Source organism: Dromaius novaehollandiae, chromosome 9, assembly GCF_036370855.1.
Source record: "Dromaius novaehollandiae isolate bDroNov1 chromosome 9, bDroNov1.hap1, whole genome shotgun sequence".
In the NCBI taxonomy this organism is placed as follows: Eukaryota; Metazoa; Chordata; class Aves; order Casuariiformes; family Dromaiidae; genus Dromaius; species Dromaius novaehollandiae.
Genome location: NC_088106.1, coordinates 28,223,644 through 28,241,952, shown reverse-complemented (window position 1 = coordinate 28,241,952; position 18,309 = coordinate 28,223,644). Strand labels below are relative to the sequence as shown.

At 42.5% G+C, this 18,309-nt stretch overlaps 1 protein-coding gene across 11 annotated transcripts in view; it reads left to right on the top strand.

The window, feature by feature from the left end:
- Nucleotides 1-18,309, top strand: part of DGKD (diacylglycerol kinase delta) — a 65,732-nt gene that overhangs the window by 27,087 nt on the left and 20,336 nt on the right. For all 11 annotated transcript variants that reach the window (XR_010390532.1, XM_064516988.1, XM_064516987.1 and 8 more), the window contains 11 exons: nt 8,473-8,577; nt 9,437-9,569; nt 10,688-10,794; nt 11,382-11,507; nt 12,687-12,789; nt 13,306-13,468; nt 15,525-15,633; nt 16,359-16,498; nt 17,233-17,317; nt 17,888-17,982; nt 18,082-18,181. Coding sequence is in view for 10 of the 11 variants with exons in the window: in XM_064516988.1 (XP_064373058.1) it covers nt 8,473-8,577; nt 9,437-9,569; nt 10,688-10,794; nt 11,382-11,507; nt 12,687-12,789; nt 13,306-13,468; nt 15,525-15,633; nt 16,359-16,498; nt 17,233-17,317; nt 17,888-17,982; nt 18,082-18,181 (1,266 nt within the window). In the remaining variant the exon portion in view is untranslated. The remainder of the gene's footprint in view (nt 1-8,472; nt 8,578-9,436; nt 9,570-10,687; nt 10,795-11,381; nt 11,508-12,686; nt 12,790-13,305; nt 13,469-15,524; nt 15,634-16,358; nt 16,499-17,232; nt 17,318-17,887; nt 17,983-18,081; nt 18,182-18,309) is intronic.

Here is an 18,309-nt window from a genome sequence, read left to right as displayed (position 1 = left end):
TCTTTGTAACCTTCGCACGCTGTTCAGTGTTTAATCTACCTTCCGTAACAGGTCTGCAAATTCCAGCATCTTTCTTCTGCTTCCAGGTGAGGACACAAAGGCAGAACAATTCTGTGGTAAACGAGGTCATTTGAGAGCACATGTTGGGTTTAATTTTACACAGGAGTTGCTGTAAAGAAGACGACTTCTTTTTATGCACATCCTTACTCCAGTCTTTTTGACAGGCAGGGAAAGACTTGCTAGTAATGTTCGCAGAAATGAGATCTCTCCAGTTGCCTTCCCTGTGATGCTTGGGATGGTTTCAGTGTTGCCGTATGTGAAACAGGACTGGTCTTTGCCTGCTGACCCAGTGTGAAAAGCTATTGGGTTCATCAGGCTGCTGACAGCTACTACTTTCCTCTTGTTCTAGCTACCAGCCTCTTCAACACAGCTGAAGTTAGGGGGCCGTGAGGAGCTGTTGCTAACAATAAGCTGTCAGTAACAGGTCATTTTCCTGTCATAGACCAGACCTTTTATGGCTCAATTCAGTAATTTATTAGCTGTTAGCCTTGCTGTGTGTGAGACCCCTGAGAAAGCACCTCTGTCACCTGAACATTGACCTGCCCCTCTGTTCTTCATGGTTTTGCTTCTGTTTGGATGAGTGGGAAGGTTTTTCAGAAATATCCTTTACTTTCCCAGTTGTGCAGCGCTTTCTGAATAGTGTAGTTCTGTTTGGGAACTCTTTTCCGGGCAGGACAGCATCCTTTGGAAAACAGGTGGAGAAAGGATGCGTGTGTGCTTCCGCTGCATGGAGTGGAAGCAGAGCGGCTAACGGAGCTATATTAAGATGCTTTGGCACTTGGAATGGCAGCCCTATCTGTTCCCGTTTGGTGCTCCCCTTGCCATACATCTTGAGTGATTAATATGCATGAATTACCAGAATTGTCTGATTTCATACCTGCTAACCGTAACAAAGACCGTCTTGCATATTCAAGGTTTTGACAGCTATTAACTGGTTGCAGAAGTCCTAGAATCTCCCCTCGTCTGTGCTCTTCTTACCGATTGCCAAGAACAAGAATGTGCCTTGTTTAGGAGCAGAGTTTCCAGAAGCGTGTAGGAATGTGACCCTGGTAGGAGAGATGATCATTTTCCCAGGGAACGCTCTGTCTGGCCAGCTTTCCCACTGCAGCATCAGGGAAGATAGAGACTGGGAGAAAGCGCAGATGGAGGGTCGGCACGAGTTGAACTTTATCTGTGGGCACAGTGTAGCAGCAGTAAGTGTCAATGACAGTGCTCAGAGAAGATGTGTGCTTTAGAGGTGCAGACACCTAGGAAATGAGGTATGTATCACCAGATAAATCAATGTAATAATGTAAAAATGGTCCTAAAAAAGACAAAACAACAGCATACCTGTTTTTCTGTGGAACTGAGCTGTCCTGGATTTTACAGTCAGGTTAAATACCAGGTGTGGTATAGCCAAAGGTTTGGGCACTTAGAGCTTTTGCGAAAATCTTGTTGTTGGTATTAAAAAAAAAAAAAAAAAAAAAAAAAAAGCAGGGTTTGGCACAACTATGAGAACATTAACCATTTGTTTCATTTGATGGAGATGAGAGTTTCCGTAAGTGGAAGATTGTCATTTTAGCAGGGGAAAAAAAAACCTTGAACTATAAAAATGTATATAAAACTAGTGCATTCCTCCAGTCTTGTATGAAGACCTTCTTTTTCTTTTGCTTTCAGGGAAGCATCCAGGTTTTGACTAAAAACAGTTGGTGCAAATTGGGTGTGTGTTGGTATTTACAAATATTCTATGACACTGCTAGTTCTGGGGAGCTCTAATTGGTTTCAGCTGTGAGTTATCAGGGCTGAATTTACTGGCAAAACTGGGTGAAGGCTGAACTGCAAATCAAAAGAGGGCTGTTGTGCATGGAGGAAAGCAAGCCTCAGTTGCTCGCTGACTCTGAACATTGATGCTTCTTAATATTTTCTCTTTCTTCCAAACTAGAGTCCTGCTAAAATCGCGCCAGCTTGCTGTCCTAGGCCTTGCCGTCCTAATGCTCAGCTCCAGATTGTTTCAGAAGATGTTTCAGACATCAATGACGCAGGCTTAAAATTTTAAGCGTAAAGGACTGATTTGAGTCTGAAACTCGGACTTTAATTTTGCTTTCTATTCCCTTTGTCAAAGCTTTGTTTTGTTTTCTTTTGGTCTGGTAGATTTGCGGAGGGAACAGCACTTGCTTAGTCCACATGCTCCTGTTTGGGAGCATTTTGTCCTCTGCAAGTTTAGCAATTGTGTGTTTGAAACATGTGGTGGCTTTGTGGATTTGTGGATCTTGCTGATGAACACAGGTGAGGCATTTTTACCTTTGCTGTTGTTCACTTAACTACCACTGTTGCTGGAACTGGAGCCAAAGTAGATAAATGGCTGGGTCCTCGTTATTTTCTCACCCAATTTTCCTTTCTGAGTTTTTGGGCTCACGGGAAACCAAGAGCTTGCTCCAATATACAAAAGTCAATATAGTAGTTAGCTACGGTTAGTGGACGTTTTCCCTAGTGGATGTTTCTCTGCCATGTGTGATCAAGCTGAAGTTTTTGCCTGCACCAGTAACACCTTCTTATCCTGTTGGCTCTTTTATTTTTTCTAGTTGCAGTTTCTTGGTCTTTTGAAGCCCCGAAATTCCTGCTCTCCTCGTACCCAAATCATCAACTGGTTTAAATACTCCAGGATCTCTTGGAGGGCTCTAGGGCTAACACCTTTGAACACTATACTGTCTTTGAACAGGATGTGAGTAAAAGGAAGCTGTCAGAATGAGCAGGTGTTCTCATACACCCGCTTTTGGCTACTTTGAGAAATGTGTCACATCAGAAGAACTATATTTAGCAGAGTTGTGTGCTCCCCTCCGCTCCCAGGCTTTCTTCAGCCAGCTCTGTGATTGGGCCAGCGTGATCTTAACTTGTTTTGCTGGCTCTTGTGGTCACTGAGCTCACCAGATCCACTCTGATAACAAACAGTCTCGCTGCATGTTTGGCCAAACTGCCACTTTTTTGCTGAGAAGTTTCTGGGCAGCCCAAAAATCTGAAAGGAGGAAATGAGCAGAGACGATAGCTTCGTCTCTGATAGCCGTGAGAGCAGAGAGCAAGGCTTATTCTCCCGCTGTTGGGTGGAGGAAGGTTGCTCAGTAGAGAAAAACACCACAGGGTGAAGTATAGCAGATTTCTTTTAAAAAGTTGGTCTAATACAAGGAGTCTTTTTTTGGGCTGCCTTTCTAATCCAATTATTCACAGCTGTTTGTTGGGGAAGGACATCCAGGGACATCCAGTCCATTTTTAGAATGTGAAATTAGAAATTTTCCTTGGTTGGCTCTATTGTTCGCCAGCTGGCCTGATTCTAAATGTCAGTAAATTTGGTGTTAGTTTTGGACAGGGGAGTATGTTGACCCGTTAGTAACAGTGTTTGTGTCCAGAAGTGATACCAGTATTTGGAAGAGGGATTAGCAGCCTGGTAAGAGGGCATGTACTGTGCAGAGAAGAGCCAAAGGAGATGAAGCTAAATTTCTGAGAAGGGCTGGGGATTATCAGTATCTGCACAGCTTTTGTAGATGGTTTGGAGTGAGCTGGCTTGAAAGCTGAGAGTTTCTTTGATAAACTTGAGAGGTTCCTCTGCACAGAGGGCATTTAAGTGTCTGCAAAGGAATGTCCTAGTTGGTAGTTGTTTGTCACCATGATTCCCACAAAATATATTTCCAGGGTTTCATACGCAGTGAGGACTTCATAAATTAAGCTGTGTGTACTTTTGAAATGTCTTTAAACCTTCCTACTGTTTCCATCCATCCTAATGGCTCTTCAGGATTGACTGCATAATGGGCAGCTCTTTTTTTTTTTTTCATGACTGTCGAGCTCTTCTGCTGGGCAGCGTTAGGTCTCAGTAACGTCAGCCGTGTGCCGAGCTCTGACCTCAGCTGGGAGTGGGGTATCTGGGCATCCAGTTCCTACCGAGGGGCCAAATCCGGAGAACCACACCCAGAACGCTCAGTAGCACTTGGGATCCAAGAAGTATGCAAGTTTTTAATATTCCCTTTTTAGGAAGAACAAGCACTTTTAATTTATATAATTGTGCATATCTAGATAAACTTCTGAGCTGTTTCAGGGCAGGAACACTCAGAGTTCTGCCAATCCCCAAACAGGCCAAAAATGTATGACATTATAAATAAACCTTAAGGGTTTTTTTTAATACTCCTAGCAAGGCAACCCCCATTTTAGCTCAAAGGCAATCAGACTGTTGTTTTTGTGCTCTCCCTTTACATGAGAACAAGAGGTCACTGGATGACATTACTGCTCGGTAAATTTAGAACAAATAAAAGGAAATGCTGCTTCACCTAGTGCGTCGTCATCCTGTGGAATATACTGTTCCAGGATGTTAGTCAAAAGCTGTAGCCGGAACATAAAAAATAGCTGGACGGCGATCATTTCAGGCCACGTTTTCCAAAAGGGATAAGCGAGCCTCGTTTTCCAGAGCATCGGCTCATTGCGGCTGCAGCCAGGAGCAAACACCCAGGACTCCTTGCCTGGGAAACAGCAGGTTTTCAGGGGGAAGATTGCTGTGGCTTCTTCTGGAAATGGCAAAAATGGCTTTTCTGGTGTGGGACAGTAGGCCGACCATCAGCCTGATCCAGGCAGCACGGAGTGCGTAATAGTCTTTCTCCTCTGACTTTGCTGGCAATCAGCAGGTGGATGCCTGGAGTTGAAATTACCCGCTGAAATACAAGGAGATAAAAGTGATAGGATGAGTGTTTTTCTTTCCCTGTGAGAGAGAGCGTGTTTCTGTTGATCTCGGTTCTCCCCTTAGTCGGGAACAGTGTTGCGACTTGCCGGGTGCCCGAGAGGCCGGTCCTGCGCTCCCTGCGAGCAGGGAGAGCGCCGAACCCGCGGTGTGCCCTGCCTGCCGGGTACCCCGGACGGCCCCTAACGGGAGCGGGGCGAGACCTAAGGCGAGAACTGCCGAACTACTCCGAGAAGGAAATGTCTCTAGTATTGTGTTTCTGGATTCCTAATTATCCTCATCAACATTTTTTAAGAATATTTAACTGTATCGCTGCTGCAGGTTAATCAGAAGCTAGTTGGTATGCTTTCTTAATTTCCCCCAAGAACTGTTTAACAAGTATACTAAAATCTTATCTGCCCTTCACGGTGAAGTCTGAGTTGTCCCAATTTGTCCTCCTTGCAGCAGGAGTGAGGTTTGAGGTTGCATTCTTTTCTTTTCTGCCTCTGATGATATTGTTAAATCCCAATACAAATGTTGGTTTAGAACTGGCTAATGGGGAATTTTCTCATTAAAACTGTCTTGTGCAAAGTTGCCGTGTAATTGCAGCTCTGTAGTTGTACAATACACCCTTCATTTTAATTCTGTGACTCCTCTCTGGAGGATTTAACTCTGAAAATATTTTTGATGTCTTTATTTGTCCTCTGTCTTATCATCTGTCACTTTACTTGTTGAACCTAGGATTGTCCAACACTGAGAGCAGGGATTTTTAAGACCATGCAGTAGGTGACTTCAAAAGGAATTAGTGATTTCTATACCGGACAGCCTCTCCAGTGGTTCAAGAAGTGCGCAGCCTGAGAAATGAACTCTTGTCAAAGGAGTGTCCGCACTTCTGTATTTTATGCCACTATTTTCTATTTCATGTCTTCCAAGATGACTTGAAAATGATAGTTTGCATTTTCCCTTTTTAGTGAAAAGACAGAGAAAGAAGAAAAAGCGCACCACTGAACAGGAGTGCCTTGAAGTGGGATCCTGATGATAATCAGTTAACTTTAACAATGTTTTAAATTCTTTTATTTTTTTCCACCGCCCAAGAGTGACATGTTGAATGAACAGACAGTTCCTCCTTGCCAGTTTTAAAGTAGCAGAAGGTCATTTTACCGGGTTTGGACTTTCCATAGGGCACTGTTGTACGTACTGTCGTGTTTGCTCTTGAATGCGCAACTGTTCCTGGCTTTGCAACAAGGAAAGCGGGGCTTTTCTGCACTGTCTGAGCAGCTTATTTCAACTTGGGTTTACTTCCAGGGAAAAGGCTGCTTCCTCCTAGCAGGGCGTCAGAGATGCTGCAGGTTCATCTCTAACTTCACACTGATTTTAGCGGTACTCTGGTAGGTCTCTCTGTAGAGCAGCCTTTCTTACCTAGCTAAACTTCTGATGAAAATACATCTAACCTCCCATTTTTCCCAAGCAAAAAGGAAGACTCTCATGCTTTCCTTCTTTGTGAACAAATTTGGTCGGAATTGGAATTAAAGGAAACTTCAGGGGAGACTCCTTCAAAGTTTTGTTTTTACAAAACTGCAAATATTTATTTCTGTTTGTTTGCAGTTGGTATAGATCAGATCATTTAGTTCAAGATAGGCTGTTGCATACCGGAACTGCGTTTCTGGCTATGTAGGGCCACTCCTTGCTTTAGAAATGTATTTAGCTCCAGGCGTTATGTCTGCAACGTGGCTGTAGGGCTCCTTGCTAGGTGCTGGGGTAACGTTTGTGTAATTGCAGATGGATGCTGCGATCTGTCCTGTAAAAAGGAACATTTTGAAAATGGGAGAGCTTAAAGCAGAACTTTACAGGTGTATCTTTTTTGTTGACATTACACAGGCATTTCTAGGGAAGGCTGTGAGACACTGTATCAACAGGAAGTTTGATGTTCAACTTCAGAAGTGTTTATTTTTAATCTGTTTTATGAATCATAATGAGAGAAGTGGAAAACAGAGTGGCAAGCGGCAGTTAGCAGGGGTCATGTATTCAGGTGATGTGTGTATATTTTTGGTGTTGATTAACCAAACGTGGGACTGTAGTGCTTTGATTACACGCTGGCGAGAGCTGCACGGGCCTCGTGAACCTGACACGGTCCTAGTTTGTTGTAATCTGTTGCTTCAGATGGTGCAGCAGAATTTGCTGGAAAAGCAGATGATCGAGACAAGTTGTTGTGTACGAAATCCAGAGAGGCACAAGAGACTCTGGGCTGCTGGAAGTGTTAGAGTTGACATAGAGGTGGTTTTTTGTTTGGTTTTTTGTTTTGTTTTGCTTGTTTGTTTTTGGTTAATGGTGCTCAACCTTAATGCAGCTTTTCTTATACCCAGATCTTGCAAGCGCTTCCATATCGGTCTAATCGAAGGCAGTTGGATGGGAATCAGGACAGAGGTGTACACAAAGAGATAGTGGTAGTAAGCCAAGATAAGGAAACTCAGGTGTGGGCAAGAGAGACTGTTGTTTTAAGAAGAATAAATACTGGTTTATAGTCCAGTCTGGATCCCAGCTGAATGGAGAGGCAGGTCAAAGCGGGCAGCCCTGTGGACAGCAGACGTGGGCCTCTGAAGCCCAGGAGCTTTCATTTCTCTCTGCTGCCGCCGTCTGACAACGGGAGGGCGCCTGGCTGGCAGGCTGCGCAGACTTGTCCGCCTTTCCGGGCCGAGGGGAACTCCTGCCCCGTGCACGTCTGCTGCTCGTTTGTTAGAGCGCTCCACTGCACCGTTCATTCAGGGCAGCTAACACGTGTGAGTTAGCTCAGGGTAGAAACACGCTGAAGATAGAAGTTTTAATGAAAGGCAAACTAGCCACGATCCCAGGCTGCTAGTGGAGCATATGTTGGAATCTCTTTTATGTAATAAACTTAGAATAAGCATTCAGGAGATGGGTTAAAATACGGTAATTTCTCTTCTAGATTATTTATTTGGTTTGATTTTTTTTTTTTTCTTTTTCCCTGCTAGTCCTGACTCTAAATGGTAGGGTTTTAATCTGCTGGTATGGGCGGTGAGAAGAGTGGGAGTCTCGAGAGAGTTTGGGTGGGCTGATCATTAAAGGCAATTACAGAGCATTAGAGTTTATGAACTCTTCAGTCACGCTATAGCTGCGTACGATACAGAATACTTAAGTCAAGAAACAACGTAGGTTAGGGAACACAAGCCAGCCTGCAAGGAAAACAGACCTTTTGGGTTATTCTTCTAACGAATTAGTCACTGATCTGATGAAACATCTGTTAATTTGTCTGCCAGTTTTAGGATATTTCTCTCTTAAATATTTAGTGCTGTGCAGTTTAATTTACCAAATATGTTATCTAATTTATTATTGGATAGAAATGAGTGTATTATATTGTTAACAAAATGTTTTAATATAGTTGCCAATGTTGCCAATTTAAAACATCATGAAGTACTTTATGGTTCTGTGCTTGATTTCTATGTTGTGCTCTTATTTGGCTATTCAGAGACATTTCCTAACTCAGGTCAATGTAGGGAATGAGAGAGAAAATCTCTGTGGTTCTGTAAACTTAGCAAAGGAATTCAGTTAGGTTATGATATAAAAGAAATACGGTTGAAAAGTGTAAATGACCTCTGTTGCAGCTCATTGCCTCTGAAAGTAGCTTCAATAGACTAGGTATGTAGTAACGTGTTCTCTCTCTCTCTCTCTCACTGACATGCCCAGAACACATGCGCTTAATTTTTTTCTTCCCCCTTCAGATTATCACTCCATGTCGGAAGCTCATTCTTTGTGCTGATAACAGAAAAGAGATGGAAGATTGGATTGCAGCACTGAAGACTGTACAGAACCGCGAACACTTTGAGGTAATGAGAAAACTTGCTCTTTTGCACTATGTGCACCATCTCCTAAATTATCACTTGTTTTATGAGATTAAGTCAGCTTCCAGTGAAGTTAATAGAAATCACTTTTATTGACTGTGATGGGTATGGCATTAGGCCTTCTGTAAAAACCATCCCAAATACACTGAAATGGTTCTCCAAAGAGTGCTTGTTACTGTGTACACTGTCCCTGGGGTAACTTTGAAAGCACTTTGCAGAGTGTGGGGAGGGTATGAAACACAGTTCTCTTTTTACTGCTCGGTTATCCTCCCTGTCCTACCTCATAGCTCGCTTGCTTGCTATTCTGCCTACCTCAGTGCTTCTGTTTGCTTCATGTGTACCCTGCCCTCTGTGGCTGTACTCACACCAGCGCTTTGACCTGTCACTGCCACCAGGAGCAGCTGTCTTGCATTCTCCCCACTCTGATGCCTGTCTCCCTCTTGTCCCCTCCCTTATGCTGGCACAAGCATTCCTGTGCTAGGGAATAAATCAGATTGCAGAACTGATCCTGCTGAAAACTAATGCAACCAAAAAAGGGAAAGGGAAGGATGAGCTCCCCAGCAGGTAAGTTTGTTTCCCTACAGAGCTTCATAAGCTTGTGATAAGACAAGGATCGAAGATGGCACCAGAGCGGGGAAGGTGCGACTCCTTCTTCAAGCAGTCTGTGCTGGCTTAAAGTATTTCTTGAGCTACAGCTGCTGTGCATAAACTGCATATGGCGTACTCTTCCCTAGTAAAGAACATTCTGTTTCTGCCTTTTCTGACTGTTATGTGAGAGTCTTAGTTTTAAGGAAAAAAGTCTTGTGCCTCTATTTTAGATTTTACTCTGATATATTTACTTTAGTCTACCCAGTACAGCATGGACCATTTCTCAGGGATGCATAACTGGTACGCCTGCTCACATGCTCGGCCAACATACTGCAATGTATGTCGGGAGGCATTATCTGGAGTCACATCACATGGGCTCTCGTGTGAAGGTAAGAGTGATTTTTGTGTCTCTTGTTTTGGGAGCATCATCTTTATAGCTCAGTGCCATGTTCCAGAGGTGATTTAAGAGAAATGTTATTAACAGTCTGCAAAAAGATGTAGTAGAAAAGTGCTGCCTAAGAAACTTCAGAAAGCTACTGGCCGTGTATGAAACGAGATCCTTTCGAGACCTGATCCTGAATCCCTTTGTTGCTGAACCCCTTTTGGCTTCACAGAGAATTTTCCTGTGGATCAGGTCCTTGGCATTTTGTAAAAAGATAATAGAAAGGGTGTTGTTCTCATGCTGGCTTTGGAGTTGGACCTGAAAGTGATGTGGATGCTCTTTTTTTTTCCCCTTCTGTGTACCCAAACAGTGCCATCCCTTACTAAAATCATACTTCTAAACTGAAGAGGTGTCCATTTCTGAGGTATAAAAGACAAACAGCTGAAGGCATTACTGACCTTACCTGCTCAGCCTATTTGCCTGTGTAGGTTACCTCCCATTTAGCAGAGGCAACAGCAGGAATGGACTCCCCAGTGCCAGCGAGTTCTCAAACTGGCATAAGCCAATATCACTTTCACATTACATTAACGCTATGAATGGTGGTGACCAAGGATCTGGCACGTATTTGCTTCTACCATTCCTGCTCCGAAGGCTGTAGCCTTGGAACATAGGAATATAAAAATGGAATATAAGAATATTCCTTTTCATAAGAATATTTCTTTTTAGAAAAACATCCCTGTTAAATGTTTGAATGTCAGCAGATTTTTCTTATTCAGCTTTAGCATAGCAGACGTGCCTGCCTACTCGCAGCTCATACCTCTCGTGTGAATGAGGTTACACCCACACTGTGTAAAAGGATGTAGGAGCATATGACTATATAAATCCTTCAAATGTAACAAGGTGATAACTAAGCTGTGTACAAGCAACTGGTAAAAGTGATGAGGAAGATTTAATAGCTAGCTCAATTTACCCAGTGTGTTTGATGGTTTTGGCAGTGCTAACAAGGGCAGTGAGTGCCCATACTTTCTTTTTGAGCCAAATACGGTTGCTTGGAAACACTTCTGCACAGACTGCCACAGTGCATGTTCTGAGACAGGATTAATATATTCTTTTCTTCCTCTCTAGTGTGCAAGTTTAAAGCCCACAAGCGTTGTGCTGTGCGGGCAACCAATAACTGCAAGTGGACAACTCTGGCCTCTATCGGGAAGGATATCATTGAGGACGAAGATGGGGTAGGCTTAGTCTTAACTCTTCTAGCCTTACCTTGATGTGGAAGCACTGACACATGATCCGTACAGCTTTCTGCACTGTACAAACAGCAGATTCTGCCTTTATGGGTTAGTGAGGTGGGAAAGGCATTTACTGTCAGAGAATGAGACTCTGTAAATAGCCCAGCCAGGGTGCTGAGGTTCCTTAATAGCAAGAGACACTTGCAGAGCAATGGACCAGGGGTTTTGAGCTTAGATTGTTTGAGGCATAGGGAACCTGGTCTGAGTTTTTGCAAAAGAAAAATGAGTCAGTGGTTAGAACGTTTTCACAGCATATGGGATGTCTGATGCAAGTCCATGTTCTGCTGCAGGCTTCCTGTGTAGCCTCGGGTAAGTCCCCTGGTCCCTTTGTGTTTCAGCTTGATGTAAAATGCTGTAAGTGATGTAAAATGAGATACTTAGGTGTTTTCTAGAAATTGTCTTTGCTATTTTCAAACAGTGCACATGAAGACCTACATCTCTCTGTGTCTCAGTGCCACAGTACATCCTGTGCTCTCTGAGTTGCTCTCTGGAAAGTCCACATTGGTTGTCTCCCTCTGTACCGTTTGCAGATCTCGATGCCACATCAATGGTTGGAAGGAAACCTGCCTGTGAGTGCCAAGTGCACTGTGTGTGATAAAACCTGCGGCAGCGTCCTACGTTTGCAAGACTGGCGCTGCCTCTGGTGCAAAGCCATGGTGAGTTGAATAAACACAATTGTTTCAGTAGAAGGACAGTCTTTGATCAGCTCTGTGGTGTGTTCTTTTAATGACATTTACCTAAAATGAAATTTCTTACCACGGTGTCAGTAGTTGCCGTCAAGGGCTTTATTGTTCTTTCTCCAGATGATAAACAGCCTGCAAAAGATATATATATGCGTGTGTGTATGTGTGTATGTATATATATGTGTATATACGTATATATATATTTGTGCTGAGAAGTATCACTGTGATGCATAAGACCTGAAATAAGTATCCGGCTTCTCTACAAGCTCATTTTCTTTTGATAGTGAGCTTTCATAGAAGGATCTAATCACACTAGATCTGAATCAATGCCTCAGATGTTGAGATTGAGAAAATACAACAGAGATGTTGCATTTTCAGGAGACATTATTTGTCATTTCTACAAGTTGAAAAGATACTACAAAAAGATGATAAAGAATATTAGGCTGTTTTAATAATGGCCATTTCCCTTCTCACTGCACTGGTTTTCTCTTGCCTAATCACTTCAGCGGTACAGATCTTGCTATGTTTCCAGTTGTCTGTAAGTTTAATAAGGAAAGAATCACAACATGTGAGTTTATAATGTGGCGGAAAAAACCCCAAACCTCAAACCTGAGGCAGCCCAGTCTCTTGGAGTCTTCATGTATCAGAAATGAATGAAGTGCCCAACTCTACTTTGTGTTTACATTTTTGGGGTTGCTTTATTACCTGTTCCTTCTTTCTCTTACCCCTTGTGTCCCTTATGCTCTGGGTTTTGCTTTCTTGTTCTCTTAAATTCTCAGCTTTTTGTTTTGTACCTACTTTTGGTCTCTCAACTTAGGCTATGATTTTGAAAGCAGAGTGCCCGAAGGCTCTTAAAGCCACATAATCTGTTATCTGGTCCTGTCATCACTGAAAGTACTAGTCTCATAAATTCTTATGGCATAAGAAGCGTACATTAACGGAAAGAGCAGAAGCAAAGTAGTAAAAGACTTGTTAGATCTTTCTTTAAAATAACTTTATTGATTGACACTTGTTTGGGTTCTCCCCCTCTTTTTTTTTTTTTTTTTTTTTTTTAACCCTTTCTTTAGAGCTTCTGATTGGATGGGTTTCTGAGTTGTACAACAGTGCCCAGAAGGGTTTAACTGAATTTTTCTTTTATTTCTCTTATTTCAGGTACACACAACATGTAAAGAGTTGTTGCCAACCAAGTGCCCTCTTGGGCTGTGTAAAGTATCTGTTATCCCTCCTACTGCTCTCAACAGCATTGATTCGGATGGTAAGTATCACTTGTGAGTAGTGCTTGCTTTCTCTTCCTCTCAGTTGCAGTTCTTTCAGCTAATGCTATTAACGCCAGATTCTGTCAGCTGAAAATTCTACTTCTGGTGTTGCTGAAATTCCAAGTTGGAAGATCTTACGGAAGCATGATGATGGGCTGTTTGCTTTGCTTTTGCATTCAGTTTATTACCCTGTAACATCAGCATTTGCTGAGCTGCAGCTGTTAAAATTTATCGTGAACAACTATATTGCAGAAGCAGTTTGGGAAGATTGGGAAACTGAAAATTTTGGCAAACTGCTAGGAGATAAGTGTGACATTTGGCAGCATGAGGTGTGGTTCATGCTGGATTCAGGGCTGTACGCGTTTGGCATTTACCCTGTGAGCGTCAGAAGCACAGGGAAAGTATTAACTTCATTGCTGTGTGGGGTGTTTTTTCTTTTCTCACCCCATCCCCATGGGCAGCTTCACATCTCTCGGTTTCTTCTCTCTAACCCCACCTCCCTTTGCCCAATTTAGGTTTCTGGAAAGCTACTTGCCCCCCGTCTTGCACAAGCCCCCTCTTGGTCTTTGTCAACTCAAAAAGTGGAGACAACCAGGGAGTAAAGTTTCTACGAAGATTCAAACAGCTACTGAATCCAGCCCAGGTCTTTGACCTCATGAATGGAGGACCTCACCTTGGGTAAGCAGATAGTCTGTGGAGGCATATGTTCCTTGTAAATACCAGAAAACCGCAAGTGATTTGATTATAAGCCTGTCTCAGCCTGTCCTCAAATATAACAACGAGCCTAACGAGCCTATTCCTCAGAGGGGACTGGATACATGCAAAGTTTGGAGAGGTTTTCCCCTCTCTGTGTTTACTATTATTGACTAGCTGAAACCAAACTTGTTGAAAAAGATTATTATTTCTATTCATCAGTATTAGCAGAACAGCCTGAGGGATTTGGGGGAAATTCCAGAAATGCCCCCCTGGAAGAAGACCAAGCATGGAAAGCTTGAATCCAGAAGAAAACTTGTCAGCAAACAGACTTGCAGGCATCCTGATGTACTGTTAGAGTGTTAACTTGAGTTACATCAAGTGACCAATCAAATATTGTAGGTAGCAAATGAATATTGTGAAAATGAGAAATCAGAAATAACTTACCTAGGAAGTGTGTGAAACTTTCATCTCTGGAAGATGTTATGACAATGTTGGAAAACCATCTCTCTCGAATGCTTTAGGTATAGTTGATTCTGTTTTGGGGACTAGAAATGGACTAGATGACATTTCAAGCTTTTTTCCCCACAGTTCATTGGAATACCTGTGGATAAAATAATCACAGCTGTGGAATAAATTTCTTTACTGTATTTCTGCAACTCTGGTCTCTAGTCTGCTCCCTAAACATTTCTGTCTGCTCCTTAAAGATTTCTCTGTGGCTGTTTTGCCACATCAGACTTGAGTAACCTTCACATGAATGAATGCTTCTTATAATAAGCACCAGCATAAGTTGAATCTTCTTGATTTTCTAGATATGACTCAAATGTAAGACCAAGATCTACAGGTGCAGAGTCCTAGATCTGGGAGTGCTGACTTCTGCACCGGTGACTGTTAGCATTTGCTGAAGTTGCTTCTTGCCATAGTACATTGCAAAATGCTGTCCTTTAAAACTGCAGCATGCTGTCCAAAGGATGCATTTGGCTAATGAATATTTTACAGAAAACTTTAAATATTTTTCCTTTCGCCCTCCCAATTTGGACTGACTGTAGAATTTTACTTTTAAGCAGGGGAAGAGAAAGAATTATTTTCTCAAATTGTAGTGAACACTTCTAAAATAGGTCTTTCCATTTCTTTGTTTTAAAAAGTAAATGATGGTACAGGGTAGAGGCTGCTTCTCAATAGTTTGTCTTCTAAACTTGTTCCAGTCAAACTGTACCATAAGATGTCATCATTTCTGATAGCTCTCTTTCTTGTGTCAACAATGCTTGAAGAAATATGATTTTTGTATGTTACTGCAAATACTGTTTAGGTAATAAAAACCAAATGTGAATATATACAAAAATAAAATAAAAGCAGGCAGTAAGGAGCACAGTTTCAAACAGTTTAAGGAGAGGTTGCTTTTACATTCAGTATTCTGTAAAGAGTGAATAGAGAAGATCACACTTGTCTTGCTGGTGAGTTGTTTGCCTGCCTGCAGGACAGACAAGGCGCCAGAGCACTGATTTATGTTGCCTTCCAAGAAGAACTAACGCTTGTGAGGTTTTGTATCCTCTCACAGTTGTCTGCTTACTGAATGACTGTGCAAAGTTCTCGCTGTTCAAGTTTTGCTTTAATTGGTGTGGCTTTGAATGCGGCGAAGTGACATCAGAGCACTCCAAATGGTGACAAATAACTAGTGTTAGGCTGAACACAGCAAATCTGCAAAAAGGAATTAATTCAATGGATGATCAGCTATCACATGCTTGTTTCCTCTTCTGCTCAGACAAAAGTGCCCTACTTTAGAAGGGGAGAATGTCTGGGACATATTTCTCTAGTGAATAGCCATTGTAATTTGCATAGCTGTATTTGTAATTCCTTATTTATAATCATGAATTTGAATTCACTTGTAATCTGACAGTGGCTTGTATTCACTGCAAAATCAGAGCTCAGTTTAAGCAAATCTGCCATGGTTATAACCTAGATTGGAATTGTTTATCTTTCCTTTCTTAAACAGCTGATTGTTCTTCTCTCTTGGTTTTTTTATTCTTTCCCCTCTCTGTAGTTTACGCTTATTCCAGAAGTTTGACACTTTCCGGATTCTAGTTTGCGGTGGGGATGGAAGTGTTGGCTGGGTTCTCTCCGAAATTGATAGCCTCAATCTTCACAAGCAGGTACGTGTCTAATGAGCTTGGCTGGATGTAAGACTGAAGTAACATAAACAGCAGGGTTTGAGGAGGACTCTGAGCCTACAGATGTAGTTTGCCCAGGACTGAAGCTGCTGAAAAGTTACTAGTAATCTTCTGCAAGAAGCAGGACTAGACTAGTTATCCCTATCTCCAGTGCTCTTCCACAACTCCCTCTTACGAGCTGCAGCAGGGACTTGCACTGGGAAAAGATCTCAATTAGAAAGCCAGGACTTCCACAAGGATAGTGCTCCTAATCTATTCCCTTTAATTCTCATGTTGTTGTTTCCAAGTCCTGGGATAGCTGGAAACTTTGTTGGAGTAAAGGTATCATACGGTGTTTAATTCGTTTCCATTTTGTCCTGGAGTTGGCTATGGTGATTTGACAGAAAGGACGATAGCACCACCTGAGGGTTACGTGGGTACATTGCAGTCTTGCCATCCCTAGAAAGAGTTATTTTTAGCGAGGTGCTCAAGAGGGTAGCTGTAATACATTCTGCTCTCAACAAACAACTTAGAAGCAGAGGGAACTTTTCTCTTACTTGTGTGCTCTTCTGACTGTTTTCCCCATCCAGTTGCTTTCTTCGCACTTTGAGACTAATTACATCTCAATGACTGGTCTTTGTAAGGAATCCATCATGTTACTTTGGGCTGTTTGCAGCTTGTGTTTTCCCATTTGAATGTGAATTTTGTTTTCCTTTTCTGTGATGCAGTGCCAGCTGGGTGTGCTGCCCTTGGGAACAGGAAATGACCTTGCCCGTGTGTTAGGCTGGGGATCTGCTTGCGATGATGATACCCAGCTCCCACAGATCCTGGAGAAGCTGGAGAGAGCCAGTACCAAAATGCTGGACAGGTGAATAACCATTACTAACATCCTTCCCTGCTCAAGACTTTGTGTGAAAATTGCCTTCCAGGAGAACTGGGTGGTTCTTGATTCTGCCCACCTGCTGGACTTCTTACTAGATTAAGTTATTGTTTTTCTTTGATAATCCTCTGTCACCTTTTATCAACAAAAGGCAATCTTGCATTGTCTGTCACTTCTGCGAAATAGTAATGAGTGAAATTGTCACTCTGATGTCCAACACGTTCTCTTGTGCTTCAGAGTTCTTGTCAGTTGAGTTTGGCAGTCTTACAGTTGTATTTTTTTTTTCCTTTTTAAGCTAGATTTTCTCTTGGTAAGTTTGATGTAATTTATTTTGAGTTTGGCTTAGAAAAGAAAACTGGAAGAAGAAATGGGCATCTTTACCATTATTATTTATATAGTCTGTATGTCTTTATACATTTAAAATATTTCTTGTCTTTAGAGTTGCATCTTGGCAGCTGTCATGTTGGATCAAGTAATGCCCATAATATTTCTGTGAGAGAAGGAAGGAGGACAGAGAAGGTCCTTGTGCTGTAGGACGCTTGCTCATAGTGTCATCCCACCCTGTTCCAGCCTCTGCAGTTTCCATGCATCGCTGTAGCTTCCTTGTATCAGTCACGCTCCTGCTAAAGTGTAGTTTGCTTTGCTTGAGGTTTTATGTTCTTTGAATAAAGGAGGATATCATCTGCCTTGTAGTGACAGCTATGATACCTCTTTTTCAACAGGTGGAGCATCATGGTGTATGAAACCAAACTCCCTCGTCAGGCCTCCACCTCTACAGTCACTGAAGATTTCAGTGAGGATTCAGAGGTATCTAGCAAGATGCAGAGGGCAGGGGACTGAGTGCAACAGCCTCAGAAAGGGTGAGATAAAGGCTGTAGTTGAGTTCAAATGGAGAGAGGCTGAGCCATGATTTGGATGTGGTAGGAGCTACAAAGATCCTGGGACTTTAAGTTACTGAAGGAGGCTGGGGGTGGGATTACCAGAGTCAACGACTGTAATAGGGATGAGAGGAAGATGAACAGAACAGAGAGGAAGATAGATCTGACAGAAAAGTGGTTGACTTCTCTGCTAACATGACATCATGTTGCTGAAACTGTGCAAAGCTGCACAGTAGTCACAGGAACCATAAAAGCCCAGTGTTTCAGATCCCTAGTTGATGAGAGACTCTAAGATCTAAACTGCTGATGATTCCTAGGTTCAAAATTGGTTTCTTCATCAGATTCAGATCTTCAGTGGGTAACTGAGTCCTGAATCACAGAACTTTTCCAGACCAAAAAGAAACTATAGAGTGATAGATACTCTCTGGGAAGCCAGGGATACATAGCGTCATAATGTGGGGAAGCAACATTCCAGTGGTTTGTTCCTGAATGTCACCAGGTGCAGAAGATTCTCTTCTATGAAGACTCTGTGGCTGCTCATTTGTCTAAAATTTTGACTTCTGACCAACACTCAGTGGTCATCTCCTCAGCCAAGTGAGTACTCACGGGAGAACCACTCTAAATGACAGTTACACTGTGAAAGTCCTGAGACAATCCTTGCGTGACTTTGTTTTCCCTGCCTTTTTTGTCTAGGGTGCTTTGTGAGACGGTGAAGGATTTTGTAGCTCGAGTAGGGAAGGCCTATGAGAAAGCAACAGAAAGCTCAGAGGAATCAGAGGTCATGGCCAGGAAGGTAAATTGAGAAATTGTACGCCTTTCTACATTTGAAGTGGAAAAACTGCTGTTTTCAAAGAACAGCGGCAGTTCAGCAAGCACTAAAAGAATGAGCTACTCAGCTCCACTGTTAGTTTTGCTCAACCT